We start from the raw sequence: 13663 nt of genomic DNA on the forward strand, positions 1-13663 counted from the left end.
AAAAAAAAAGTCCTGAGACGTTAAGCGTACTGGGAACCTCTGGGATGCTGTGATTTAACCCATCTCATCTCGTGTATCTGATACTGTCTTCCCTGATGCTGTGTCTCTCTGTCCAAGAGACTTCATCCACACCGGTGGCCTCACTTAACCATAATGCTGAAATTACTCTCACACCGAGGTCTAGCCCAGACCTCGTGTTTGATCTCCAGACCTGTACATTTAATTACTTACAGGACATATCCCACAGTAAGTCGAACCCAGGCTGACCACAAATGAACTTAGGATCTTTCCCTGACGTTGGCCGCGTCCCAAGGTTTCCAGCCCAGGGAGCAGCCTTGCCTTCCATCCGACTGCATCAGGTAGAATCCTAAGGGGCTCCTCTTCTCTATCCGTAGCTGATCCATTACCTCATCATGTCAAACTCACCTTCTGAGTATCTAAGATTAACATGTGCCTCAAACTACTGTCCAGCTGCACTACACGCTGCTACTACCGTTGCTCTAGAACAGTGGCTTTCTCTCCGCCTCACAGGCGGGGTCTTCGCTTCACCCCATCTATTCTCTGTACTGGAGCCAGAGTGATCTTCCAAGATGCAAAGTCAGTCACATTACTACCTGCTGAAAATCCATCAGTGGGTTTTAGGATGACAAACATGCGATCAGAGGCTCTGCATGACTTTGTGTTTCTGCAGCCTTCTGCACTCCAGCGCAGCTGGCTTCTTCTCAGGACCCAGAACCATCCACACACTTTCCTGCCACAAGGCTTTTGCGCCAGGTGTTCTGGGTTCTCTCTGCCTGCAGTGCTACCCACCCCACCCCTTTGTTTAATTAATTCTCATCTTATCCTTCAGAACTCAGCTCAAGCATTGCTTCTTTAGGGAAGTTGCCACTGACCTTTTGACTTTGTCGCATTTGCAACGTTCCATTGTTTGTATGATTATCTGATTGATATTTATCTTTCCTGGTAAATTTTTTTTTTTTTAAACTTTGGGTTTATTTATTTATTTATGGCTGTGTTGGGTCTTCGTTTCTGTGCGAGGGCTTTCTCTAGTTGCGGCAAGTGGGGGCCACTCTTCATCGCGGTGCGCGGGCCTTTCATTATCGCGGCCTCTCTCGTTGCGGAGCACAGGCTCCAGACGCGCAGGCTCAGTAGTTGTGGCTCACGGGCCTAGTTGCTCGGCAGCATGTGGGATCTTCCCAGACCAGGGCTCGAACCCGTGTCCCCTGCATTGGCAGGCAGATTCTCAACCACTGCGCCACCAGGGAAGCCCATTCCTGGTAAATTTTAAGTTTCATGGGAACTGACAGCATTTTGACTTTTGTTCATTCTTGTATTCCCAGTGCCTAAAGTTTTGTTTAACACACAGTAGTCATTCAGTACTGTTTGTTGATGGAATAATTCCTTTCTAATTTTTCTTTCTTTGTAGGTCTGCCGTTTTCATTAGCATCTGCCACTTAGAGGTACCACAGTAAAGGATATTTGCTATATTTAATATTTTCCAGTTCAGGTTGGAGGCACGTGGCAAGAATGGGTAATTTTCAATTTAAAATATTTATAAATTGTAAAATAATGATTCTGCAAGCTACACAGATTTAATAGAATTAACTTTATGACTGTTTTTTCTTTCTCAAATAATTTGTAAATGATAGCTCTTTTAAAAAGAATTGATTGAAAATAATTCATTCTCTTTCTCTCTCTCTTTTTTTTAGGTTTAGAAAAGTACCGGATGCTTTTAGAGAGAATGTCACAGTTGATTTTGGATCAAATGGCAAAAGCTGAGTGAGTGTTGTAGTAATAAGTCAAGAGAGATAAACTTCTACATCTTATTCCCTGTGTATCGGATTGGCCTTAAAGCGATTATCTATCATCTACCGTCTGTCTATTATCTATCTATCTATCCATCCATCCTTCCATCTATCCATATTATCTAATCTATTTATCATTTATCTTAGTATAAGTACTATAGTATTTTATATATATATATGAGGTTGTTGAACAGAGAACTTTTAGAGCTATTTGATGGTCAGTGGAAACAGTCTTCTCTTGCTTTATTGTCCGTGGCTGTCAATGGATCCATCGTCTTATGAAAGGATGAGATTTTTTTTTTTTCCCCGTATTTGAGAGCATTTATTCAATCTCGAAATCATGCTTACAATTTCCACATATATTTTTTTTAAACATCTTTATTGGAGTATAATTGCTTTACAATGGTGTGTTAGTTTCTGCTTTATAACAAAGTGAATCAGTTATACATATACATATGTCCCCATATCTCTTCCTTCTTTCATCTCCCTCCCTCCCACCCTCCCCATCCCACCCCTCTAGGTGGTCACAAAGCACCAAGCTGATCTCCCTGTGCTATGCGGCTGCTTCCCACTAGCTATCTATTTTACGTTTGGTAGTGTATGTATGTCCATGCCACTCTCTCACTTTGTCCCAGCTTACCCTTCCCCCTCCCCATATCCTCAAGTCCATTCTCTAGTAAGTCTGTGTCTTTATTCTTTATTCCCGTCTTGCCCCTAGGTTCTTCATGACTTTTTTTTTTTTTTTTTTTTTAGATTCCATATATATGTGTCAGCATACGGTATTTGTTTTTCTCTTTCTGACTTACTTCACTCTGTATGACAGACTCTAGGTCCATCCACCTCACTACAAATAACTCAATTTTGTTTCTTTTTATGGCTGAGTAGTATTCCATTGTATGTATGTGCCACATCTTCTTTAGAAAGGATGAGATTGATGAAGCAGGAAGGTCTATATTCAGATATAGGTGTTCAGTCCCTGAGTCCAGCCCGCATTTTGGCCTTAGATAACGTGCTCTCTTTTCGAGCCTCAGTTTCCTTCCCTGTTGAGCGGAGGTGATGCTGATTCTTCCTGTGAAGGACACTCATGCATGCGGATGTCTTTGGCAAGTCAGTGTAGAGACCAACATGAAAGAACTACTCAGTAAATCAAGCTATTGATGATAATGATGATGAAGATAATAATGATAATAAAGCTGCTGCCTTTTGGGCCTGATTTCATCTTCGTGTAATTTTTCATTTTCACTGTTTGTGTTTTAGTTATGACAGTCTGTTCAATGATTTTGTTGAGTCTGAGTTTTTTCTGATTGATGGAGACTCACTGCTGATGACATACGTCTGTGAGAAATCCTTGCGGCCTGAACAGGGCCTGCACTTCTTCTACCTGGTTGAACGCTACCTTGTGGATCTAATTAGTAAAGGAGGACAGTTTGCCGTCGTTTTCTTCAAGGTAACGTGACAGTTGGGTTCTTTTCTATGATTTGAGAACTAAGACTACAATGACATTGTTTCATAAGTATTTTTTTTTTCTTATTTCAAAGTGAAGTAGATCTATAAAAATTCAGCAAATTTAAAGGGAAGAACAGAAAAAAAAAGTGACCCATGATCCCAGTATTCAGAAATGACTGCATTGAGGATTATTATTATTATTTTTATTGCGGCATAGTTGTTTTACAATGTTGCGTTAGTTTCTACTGTACAGCAAAGTGAAGTAGAGTTCCCTCTGCTCTACAGTAGGTTCTCATTAGTTATCTATTTTATGCATACTAGTGTATATATATCAATCCCAATTTTCCAATTCTTCCCACTCCCCCCTTTCCCCCCTTGGTGTCCATACGTTTGTTTCTATTTCTTTGTCTCTGTTTCTGTCTTGCAAACCGGTTCGTCTGTACCCTTTTTCTAGATTCCACATATATGCGTTAATATACGATATTTGTTTTTCTCTTTCTGACTTACTTCACTCTGTATGACAGTCTCTAGGTCCATCCACGTCTCTACAAATGACCCAGTTCAAAAGGACACACGCACCCCAGTGTTCATTGCAGCACTGTTTACAATAGCCAGGTCAACCTAAATGCCCATCACAGACGAATGGAGAAAGAAGATGTGGTACATGTATACAATGGAATATTACTCAGCCATATAAAGGAATGAAATTGGGTCATTTGTAGAGGATTATTTTTTATTTGCCTTCATGGAGCTTTCCTGTGAGGACACACAGGACCCTGGAGGAAGGGGAGGGGTGTCCTCGGAAGCGGCCGAGCTGATCTCCGGGTTCTAATCTCCCAACTCCAAGTAGATCCACCTCTGTCTTCAAAACTCAACAGTTTGTTTGAGCCCAGAGGTGGATCAAACTCACCAATGTTGCTTTGTTCTTATTTGCTCTGCAGTAAATACATCCAAGGGAAGATACTTGGTCTTGTTTTTTTGAATGTGCATATAACTAATGAAATTTTAGCAGTTTCAAATACACGTATGTATCATACCACCTCCTCCTCCTCATTCTATCCCTAAAGGTAACCAGTGCGTTATTCTTGGAGGTTTTGGTGCATGTCTGTTCAATTCTTTTGTGATCCATATTATCGTTAGATATTTGAACATTGCTGACTGCCTGCAAGCAATGCACGAATTGTGGGCTTTTGATAAAAACCGGTGCTACTTCCGGATGACCTGGGACTGTCCCTGCAGAGTGATCCACCCCAGCTTTCCCTGTGGGTGATTTATAGCTACCATTTGCTTTTACATATTTTTCTTTCCTTTTTCTTTTTGAAGTGAAATTGGAGAGGAGAAGAATTAGAATGGGAAGGGAAAGTGTGAGTTAAAGGGGACACGTGTATTTAAACCCAAATTGTGATTTGTGGCATGTATTTGCAAAATGACGGTCAAGGATCAAGGGTCTGTGCTCTGACTATAAAACAGAATACCACTATGTTGGAACCTATTCCTTTAATGACTTTCGTGGTATGTGTTAACCAACAAAACTAGTAGACAGGTAGATGATGATTTCAAAATTGTCTGCCCCACAGGACGCTGAGCATGCGTACAACAACATCCCTGAATTTCTTCCTCTGAGAATGGCATTAATTCTCCACCTTCAGCATAATACCGACGTTGATGTTCGGACAGACTTTTCTGGGTGCTTCTCACAAGAGTGGAAAACTTTCTTGGAAGACAGTTACCCGTATTTTCTGATCGTTGCCGATGAAAGCCTGAGCCATCTACAAGTACACCTTTTCAACTTTTTAATCATTCAGTCCTGGGCAATGAAGGTCAATGCTGTGCTCTTCTCGGGCCAAGCATCCGATGTCCTTCGACTTTACGCGTACTTTATGCCGAGCAAGTACAGAAACCGGATGTTTTTCCAGAAGGTAGTTTGCACCTAAAAGACAAACTTTTAGAATTTCACGAAATTTTCTACATTTCTTGACTCAGTTTTATTTCTACCTCTTTTATGGAAATTATCATAGGTTTAACAGAGAGGTATAGAAAAATAGAAATGATAATAATAAAACAAAAATGCAGTCATTTATTGGGCACTTGTTGTCATAACAATAGTGCTTGGTACTTCCCATGAGTCATTTTATTTAACCTTCACAGTGACCCTGTGAGGGAGGTCTTAGTGTTGTCTGTGTTGTGCAGATGATGAAATAGATACTTTAACAAATAATCTGCCCGTTGTCAATTCCAAATCCAGTAATACAGCCTGGATTTGAAAAGAGGCAGCCTGACCCCAGCCCTTCTGTGCTTAAGTGTGGCATGGGGTTCCACCTCCACTTAGGAAGGCCAGACGCGCGTCCACATACTAGTGAAATGATGGTGAATATGGTAGCTTTTCATGAGAAAACAATGGAGAAAGTTGATGAAGTACAATTTAAAAAAAAAATTAAAAAAAAATTTTGGCCGTACTGCATGGTACACGGGATCTTGGTTCCCCGACCAGGGACCCAGCCTGTGCCCCCTGCATCGGAAGCATGGAGTCTTAATCACTGGACCGCCAGGGAGGTTCCTGAAATAAAATGATTTCTTAACATTAAATCATTAATAGAATTTTCAAATTATTTAGAATTTTAATCCTGTGATTTTATTATTTTGCTGTATTGATATAATTGGTAATGACTCTATAGAACGTTTGGGAGTTCAAAAATGCTTACCAATTTTAGAAATAAATTTTGTTTCTGTCTAATTTTCACTACTTACAGTGAATTTAGAATGTGAAGACAATTCTATATATCATCAAAATGATTTTTGTGTCAGTTAACATTTTCACTTTTTTGAGTTTAGGGTCACACCCCTCGTGGCACTGGCGACATCTGGATGGTTGTCACAAAATCCAATAAGATAGTTTACTTTGCTTTCGTTAGAACTTCAGTCATTAAACTATTTCCAACTCTGGTTGCCTGCTGTGAGTAGGAACAGCCTTGTGTGTGTGGTTTTTTTTTTTAGTTAAAAAAGTTATTTTTTATAGTGATAGGAGGTCCTGTAATCCGTTCATTTCATTTTTTATTCTGTTAGAGCAATTTCTGAATCTGTGTTTGAAGAGTCCCTACAAACTTCCTTACCAGTCTTTCCTCAAGAAGAACATTTTTTAATGGAGGATTTTATTTCTGGTAAAATAATTTATTTCCTAGTTTATTGAACACTCACCTTAAAGCGGTGATTTCATTGATCAATTTGAGGACTATGTGAAATGTGTATAAAAATGCCATGCATGTTGATAATGGCTGTTGCTGGATGATCATTACCTGGGGAAGGCGGTTATGCTATTCTCTCTGCGTCTGTTTGAATTTTTCTCTAATAAAATCTAGTGCATTAAATGGGTAAATTGTTTCTTTTTGAGATATTGAAAATGTTCTAATATTAGATTATGGCAATTGTTGCACAACTCTGTAAATTTACTGAAAGCCATTGAATTGTACCCTTAAAGTGAGTGGATTTTGTGTCATGTTAATTATACCTTCATGAAGTTGTTAAAAATAAAATGGACCTAGACAAAAATTAATTTGGCAAAGACAACCTAGTGCTCTTTGGCAGGCTTTAAAAGCATTGTTGATGATCTGTAATTACATTAGTGTATTTTTTTTTTTTACTTAGGAATATATTGTAACAATAGTATCTTCAATATATGATTTTCTTTAGTTGGAAAGTAATGTGATATATTATTTATGACGATTTATGTGACTTGCCTTCGTTTTGCAGAATGAAAAGAACATTGAGAATGCTTATAAAACCCTGATTAAGCAATTGGAGAAATGTAGAGATTTAGCATTAGGACGTCTTTTTGGAAATTTAAAATGGAAAAATATGATGGAAGAGGTACTGAAACTTTTAAAAAACTTTTTATTTGAATGAATTGTTTAATTATTAACAAAATGCAAACATAGTTCAGAGTTCTCATATACCTCTCACCCAGCTTCCGCCCTCAGTGTTAACATCTGATGTAACCAAGGTACGTTTGTCAAACCAGGAAATTAATATCAGTATAATAATATTAACAGACAAACATATTAATAACAGACTTTAATACACCACTTTTTCTGATTATCAGAAAATTCTTCACAAATTTTATTTTTACTGGATGCCTAATATTTCTCTAATGCTGAACATTTAAATTGTTTGAAAATTGGCTTTAACAGATAACTTTGTGATGAACATCTTAGAGCATAAATCTTGGTACACATTTTGTATGACTTACCTAACCTGCATACCTAGAACTTGCATAGTCAATCAGAAAGTATCAACATACATAACGATAATCATATGTATTGCCAAATAGCTTTGCAGTAACTCTGTGCCTACCTATACTCTGATTTGCAAATATAAGAGAAATGACACGTCACATGATTTCCAGTGCTATTATCCTTAAAATATACTTATGCTAATTTGAAAGTAAAAATATGCTATCTAATTATCCTTTTTGTTACTAAAATGGTTGAACACTTTTATTAATATTTGTATTTTGTGAATTACATGCTCATCTCTTATTAAAGGCTTAGATGTTTTATTGATTTATAGGAGCTCTTTACATATTTAAACTTGTAATAATTTCATTGAAATACTTATTATTGTCCCATTTTGAATTTTGTTTCTTCCTTTAAACAGAAATGTTTATAGTTTTGTGTAGTCATATCTATTTTTCTCTTCTGTATGAGTTCTTCTAGTAAGATCACTTATGATTGAAAATATTTTTCTAAATATCACGACATTTTACCATTTCCTTCTGTGACAGGCATGTGAAACTATTTCTCTGCTTAAGCAACTGTGGCCGGAAGGATCTGACATTCGGCAAGTTCTTTGTGTTACTTCGTGCTCCTTGTCTTTGAGTTTATACCATCACTTTTTAGAAAACAGATCGAAGACCACCGATGCTCAGAAAGCTAACATCCAACAGGTGTGATACGTTTACCATGAAACACCAGTGAAATTTTATTTATTTATTTGATTTTACTGAAACATCTATTGTGCTGTTAGATGGGTTGGTGTTCTACTCACGGATGTTTCCCTTAGTACATTTTTAGTCAAAGGTGTCCAACCCTCCAGAGGAAGATAAGAAAGGGGCCCTTGGTGAGAGTTTACCCCCTTATGATGTTCTGGGCTCTTACATGCCTTGTGCCATTAAATCTTCATGATAGCAGTTAAAGGGAGGTGCTGTGATTCTTACTGAGGTTCAGAGAGTCCAGGGAACATTCGTCAAACCCAAGGATGAAATACAGTGTGGATTGAAACCGGGTCTGTCTGTCTTATCCAAGCTCCACTCTGTCCACTGCCTTGTGCAAGGACCTTCCTGCTGTCCTGGCTGGACAGATGCTAAAGCCACAACTTCTGTAGGGCTGACGGAGGCCATTGAGACTCTATTGACTGTTGTGGGTTTGTTCTCCAACCAACTAGCCATCCCTGTGTGTCTGCACACGTGCACGCATGCACTCAGACACACACGTGTACACGTACTGTGTTGTTTACAACCTGAGCGCTGGGGAAGTCCTGGGTTGAAGATTCTTATGAAAGAGAAACGCGGTTTGGTCTCTTTCTTTCATAGTTTCAGAAACGAACAGGGCTCATCGTCTTTCTCCTGTGTCCTTTAGGTCTGCTTGAATAGTGTCTTTGCAAAATAACGTAGATGGCTAGGCATGCCATTTTAAATGGTCACAAAAGTGATACTAAAGCACTTGTGTCTCTGGGGCTTCTCATCGTTGGGCCCCGTCTGGCCCTGCGGAGGCACACTGAACAAGCCTCAGTCTGGTTCCAGTGACAGCCCTGCAAACATTGTCCCATCAGGTTAAATATGCCCACTCCTTTACCCTGTTTCCACTTGGGTACGTTTTCAGATCGTACCGGTTTCCTCACCCTGGTAGTTTTCCATATAACCTTTAAAATAGGGCGCCTGGGAGAGAAGAGACGGTGCATTTCACGTGTGGCCCCGCTGTGCAGAATCCTGTGAGCTCCTGACTTCATGCGCTGCTGGGTCAGCTCATGTGAAGTTGGGCTCAACCAAGAACACAGGAAGTTGCTTTATGTAAACTGCTACTAAGCTGGCGGTTCCCTGTCCCTCTTACCCAACATGTGTGTTATGTGAAGAAAAGAACTTTCGCAAAAATGCAGAGTGAACAGCGTGAGAGCGTGTGGTTGCTGCCCATGTGGTGCGGCTGCACCTTCTCTGAGGTGCCCAGGCATCAGGCGGTGTCCTGGCCACGGTCCTCTGACCCACCTTCTTTATTTGATGCAGGCGGAGAGGAACTGCCCCACCCTGGAGGGGGTGACAGATTGGTGTAGACTGCACTGTCTCAGCGTGGCGTTTCTCCTCCACTTACCTCTTTCCCAAAGAGCATGTACCAGATTCATCACTTCCCACTGGATTAAGGACCTTCAGACTTTCTTAACAATGGTAAGTATACTCTTGATTAGTTTATTTTTTTGTTTCAATTGTTAGATGTAGAAAAACCACAGTGACCTTCAAAAACAGATTTGTATGGGAACAGTGGCAGCCCTTTGGCAGCTTTAAAGGTGTAAGGGCCTAAATAAGTCACTTCCCAACTTCAACAACTCTGGGTGGTAAAAACCAACAGCTTGGTGTGTCTTCAGCCTGAGGGGGTGTATCATAGTCCCCCTTCTGGTCTGTGTCAAGATCAGGATTTTGTGTCATCAACTATAAGAGATGGCTTCTGTCATGTTCTGTTCTTGAGCGCAGTTGAAGAAATCAGTGTAATAGTTGATTATCTTCGCCTATTCTAGAGGACATTTAGAGGAAATCTGTAGACTTTAAAAAAATAGCAAAAGCAAAAGAAAATCTTACCCAGAGGCCCACCACTCAAGTCAATTCTGGTAACTGTTAATATTTTGGTTTATTTTGTTTTAAATGCGTAGACCTTTTTTCTGTTATTTGTTATTGTTTCTAACCCTGGAATTATATATATATAATTTTTTCTTTTCACATAGTTTTCTATTTTCTTCCACACTCTTGGTTAGTTCATTTTGTAGTGGCTGTTGGCTACTTTTTAATGGATGTCCCATGGCTTGATTATTCATTCCTCATTATGGGATATTAAGAGAGTTTTGGTTGTACTATAAATGCTGCTGTTCTCCGGGTTCTGTGTGTGTAGGCTTTTGCCTTTAACGTGGGGACTCCATGCCCAGAAATGGGATTAGTGGATCAATTTAAATGGACATTGTTTAAGGATCTTGATACTTACAGTCAGAATGTTCAAGGAAAGTGTTTTAGAACCAATCAGTTAGGAAGCCAGTCCACAAATATTTATTTAATGCACGTGCATCATGTGGATCACATGAAAAGAAGGTGTTCACCCAGCCCACCCAGCACTTTCACAGAGCTACATCTTGCAGGGAGACAGATAAGGAATTTTTAAAACTACTCCTGCAGGATAGAAACTGCAGGACGCTTTAGAATCTGATAATACAAAGACTGAACTCAATCTGAAAAGGATGACTTCTCTTAAGAAATGAAGAGAAGTTAAGTAACCCAAGTCTATTAGTAGGAGTTAGCAAGCTGGAGGGAGGCTGCACGCCAGATTCTAGGAGGTAAAGCAGCCTGTGTGATCGTGCTGAGGATGGCGTGACCGAGTGCCACTGGACTAGAGAGAACACAGGAAAGGGACAAAGTGGAAGGGACGGGTCAGAGGCAGACCCCGTGGCCCCTGCAGGTGCTCTTAGGAGGGTGGAGACGTAACCTGATGACAAGCACAGTGAGAGGCAGCTGGATGGTCTCTAGCAGGTCAGTGGCACTTTCATTTCAAAACAAGTGTCTCAGGTTCAGTGCGGAGGGCGCATCAGAGAGGTGAAACGTGGACTTGGGAGGCCAGTTAGGTGACTGTCACCTCCGTGCCTGTAAGTGGTGCTGATGTTGGGGACAAAGGCATGGGCAGAGGGCTGGGCAGTCGATCATGATTTGAGGTGTGGGGCTGACAGGTTTAGTGAGTGAGCGGCGGGGGCAGGGAGGAGTCGGAGGACAGTCTCCTCTTGAGCCTCCGGGGGGAGGGGAGGGTGCCATGGTCCACGGGATACGGGTGGAGGCCGCCGTGTTTTCAGTTTTGGAAAGAGTGCGTTTGAGGGTCCAAGGACATACGCAGATGGAGGTACCAGGTGCGCTGTGTTAATACTGGTTTGGAGCTCAGCAGAGCGGGGTGAGTTGGAGGTAAAGACTGGGAGTCATCAGCCCACGGATGTTCATGTAGTGGACGAAATTATGTTGGGAGAGAGATGAGAAGAGGGCCTGGGGCAGAGACCCGAGAAAGTCCAACATGCAGTGGTCCCGCATAGGCTGAGGTGCTGGGAAGGAGCTGCTGAAAGGGACGGAGAGGAGAGAGGGGAACGGATGGTTCTGAGAGACAGGAACCGTGTCTCCCAATGTGGGCGTGGCTAATAGGATCAGGTGTGTCGAGAGCTGTAGGGGGTCCAGGACTGAGCACAGTCTACTGGGTTCAAGGGCACAGGACTCACTGCTGATGGGAATCAAGAGGCAGGGGAGCAGAGTGATGGAGGGAAAAGTCAGTGTCAGTGATTCACAGGTGAGTGGGAGGGAAAACAACGGTGGAGAGGACTTTCTGTGCAAGAGGCTGAGAATAAGGGAACGCAAAGGGCAGAGCTGGCACCTGGGTCAACTGAGAGTGCTTTGCAGCTCTGTTCACAACAGCCAAGACACAGAATCAACCTAAATGTCCATCAACAGAGGAATGGACGAAGAAGATGTGGCACATACATACAATGGAATATTACTCAGCCATTAAAAAGAATGAAATAATGTTATTTGCGGCAACATGGTGGACCTAGAGATTGTCATACTGAGTGAAGTAAGTCAGACAGAGAGAGACAAATACCATATGATATCACTTATATGTGGAATCTAAAAAAGATGGTACAAATGAACTTATTTACAAAACAGAAACAGACTCACAGACATAGAAGACAATCCTATGGTTACCAGGGTGTGTAAGGGGGGAGGGATAAATTGGGAGATTGGGATTGACGTATACACACTACTCTGTATAAAATAGATAACTAACAAGGACCTCTGTGTAGCACAGAGAACTCTACCCAATATTCTGTAATGACGTATTCAGGAAAAGAATCTAAACAAGAGTGGATATAGGTATATGTATAACTGAATCACTTTGCTGTACACCTGAAACTAACACAACATAGTAAATCAACTATACTCCAATATAAAATAAAAATTAAAAAAAGAGTGCTTTTAAAATGACAGATGGAGCATGTCTAAATGCTGATCGTGGAAACTAAGAGAGGACAGGATGAAAATACAGGGACAGTGGGGTGAGAGGGGAGGGGGTGTGGAGGATGCCCTTTTATGGAGCGAGGGGTATGGCCATTCTTACAGGAGAGAGTGAAGAAAGAATGGGACAGAGTGGCCGTGACGGAGGTTGTAGGGTCTGTTTACAGGTCCTGCTTGCTGGTGTGAGTTTTCTCTGTGAAGTAGGGACAAAGTCATGTGCTCAAAGTCATGGCGAGGAAGCAAGCCCGGAAGTTTAAGAACAGTGAAATATGTGGGAAGTATTTACTGGAGGTGGGGAAGAGTAAGCTCTACTGAGAAAGACACACCACTCTGTGCTGCCTGGCACTTTGGAGGCTTCCCTTGACGTGTTTGACAAAAGAATTATAGTGGCACCCGTATGTGTGATCATATACTTTTCTGTGTCCGGTGGGTCTTAACCACATGGCCGTAGGGACAAGGAGGCCAGCTGATGGGATGATATGTACAGAAAGGAACAAGAGAGTTTAGGCGGGGAGGACGCCCTTGGTGGATTTGTACCATTTTATGGAAAAGAAGACAGGAAAAGAGGTTTTCGTATCTTTGCAAGGGGGTGGTGCAAATGCTGGACTAGGAAACAAAGCACCAGAGACAAGCTACAAGGACCCTATCGTGCAGGGAGAGAGCAGAGGGGCTGCTGACCTGGGGGGCCTGGGTGATCAGTAAAGGAGTGTGACGGCCATTACACGGGGCTGGAAGGATGGGCCGGCGGTGGGCGTGAGGAGCCCCTCTTCGGGGCTTGGCAGGCAGACGGACTGTCGTTCCCTGGCCTGTCTCTCCCTCTCCTTTACTTCCCATCTTACTGGAAATGCCTGCCACTCTCTGCCTGAAGGTTTGATCTTCCGGGTCTGAAATGCTGGGGTGTAATGCCCCACCGACGGCAGGTGAGGGCTGGGTGCAGGAGACCCCAGCTTCCTTACACGTCGGGGCAGGTAACCCTGAAATGTGCTCTGTGCTCTCCGAATTCCCCGGTGGAATTAAGCTCTGGTTATCCACAGGGGTCATGGGTTGGAAAACATGTTCCTTATTGGTTTTCTTTTCTTTCCCGTCTCACTTCTGCATCCCCTGACGGGCGCCTCTTGAGAGC

The 13663-nt window shown here is 41.8% G+C and overlaps 1 protein-coding gene across 1 annotated transcript in view; it reads left to right on the forward strand.

Annotated features, from left to right (window-relative positions):
* Positions 1-1518: 1518 nt before the first annotated feature.
* The window catches only part of LOC137769958 (probable ATP-dependent RNA helicase DDX60), a 76069-nt gene continuing 63924 nt past the window's right edge, over positions 1519-13663 (forward strand). The window contains exons 1-7 of the mRNA XM_068552165.1: positions 1519-1531; positions 1710-1779; positions 3063-3252; positions 4829-5170; positions 6999-7115; positions 8029-8190; positions 9523-9681. Coding sequence (XP_068408266.1) covers positions 1528-1531; positions 1710-1779; positions 3063-3252; positions 4829-5170; positions 6999-7115; positions 8029-8190; positions 9523-9681 — 1044 coding nt within the window. The 5' untranslated portion in view covers positions 1519-1527. The remainder of the gene's footprint in view (positions 1532-1709; positions 1780-3062; positions 3253-4828; positions 5171-6998; positions 7116-8028; positions 8191-9522; positions 9682-13663) is intronic.

The sequence above is a fragment of the Eschrichtius robustus genome, chromosome 10, assembly GCF_028021215.1.
Source record: "Eschrichtius robustus isolate mEscRob2 chromosome 10, mEscRob2.pri, whole genome shotgun sequence".
Classification (NCBI taxonomy): Eukaryota; Metazoa; Chordata; class Mammalia; order Artiodactyla; family Eschrichtiidae; genus Eschrichtius; species Eschrichtius robustus.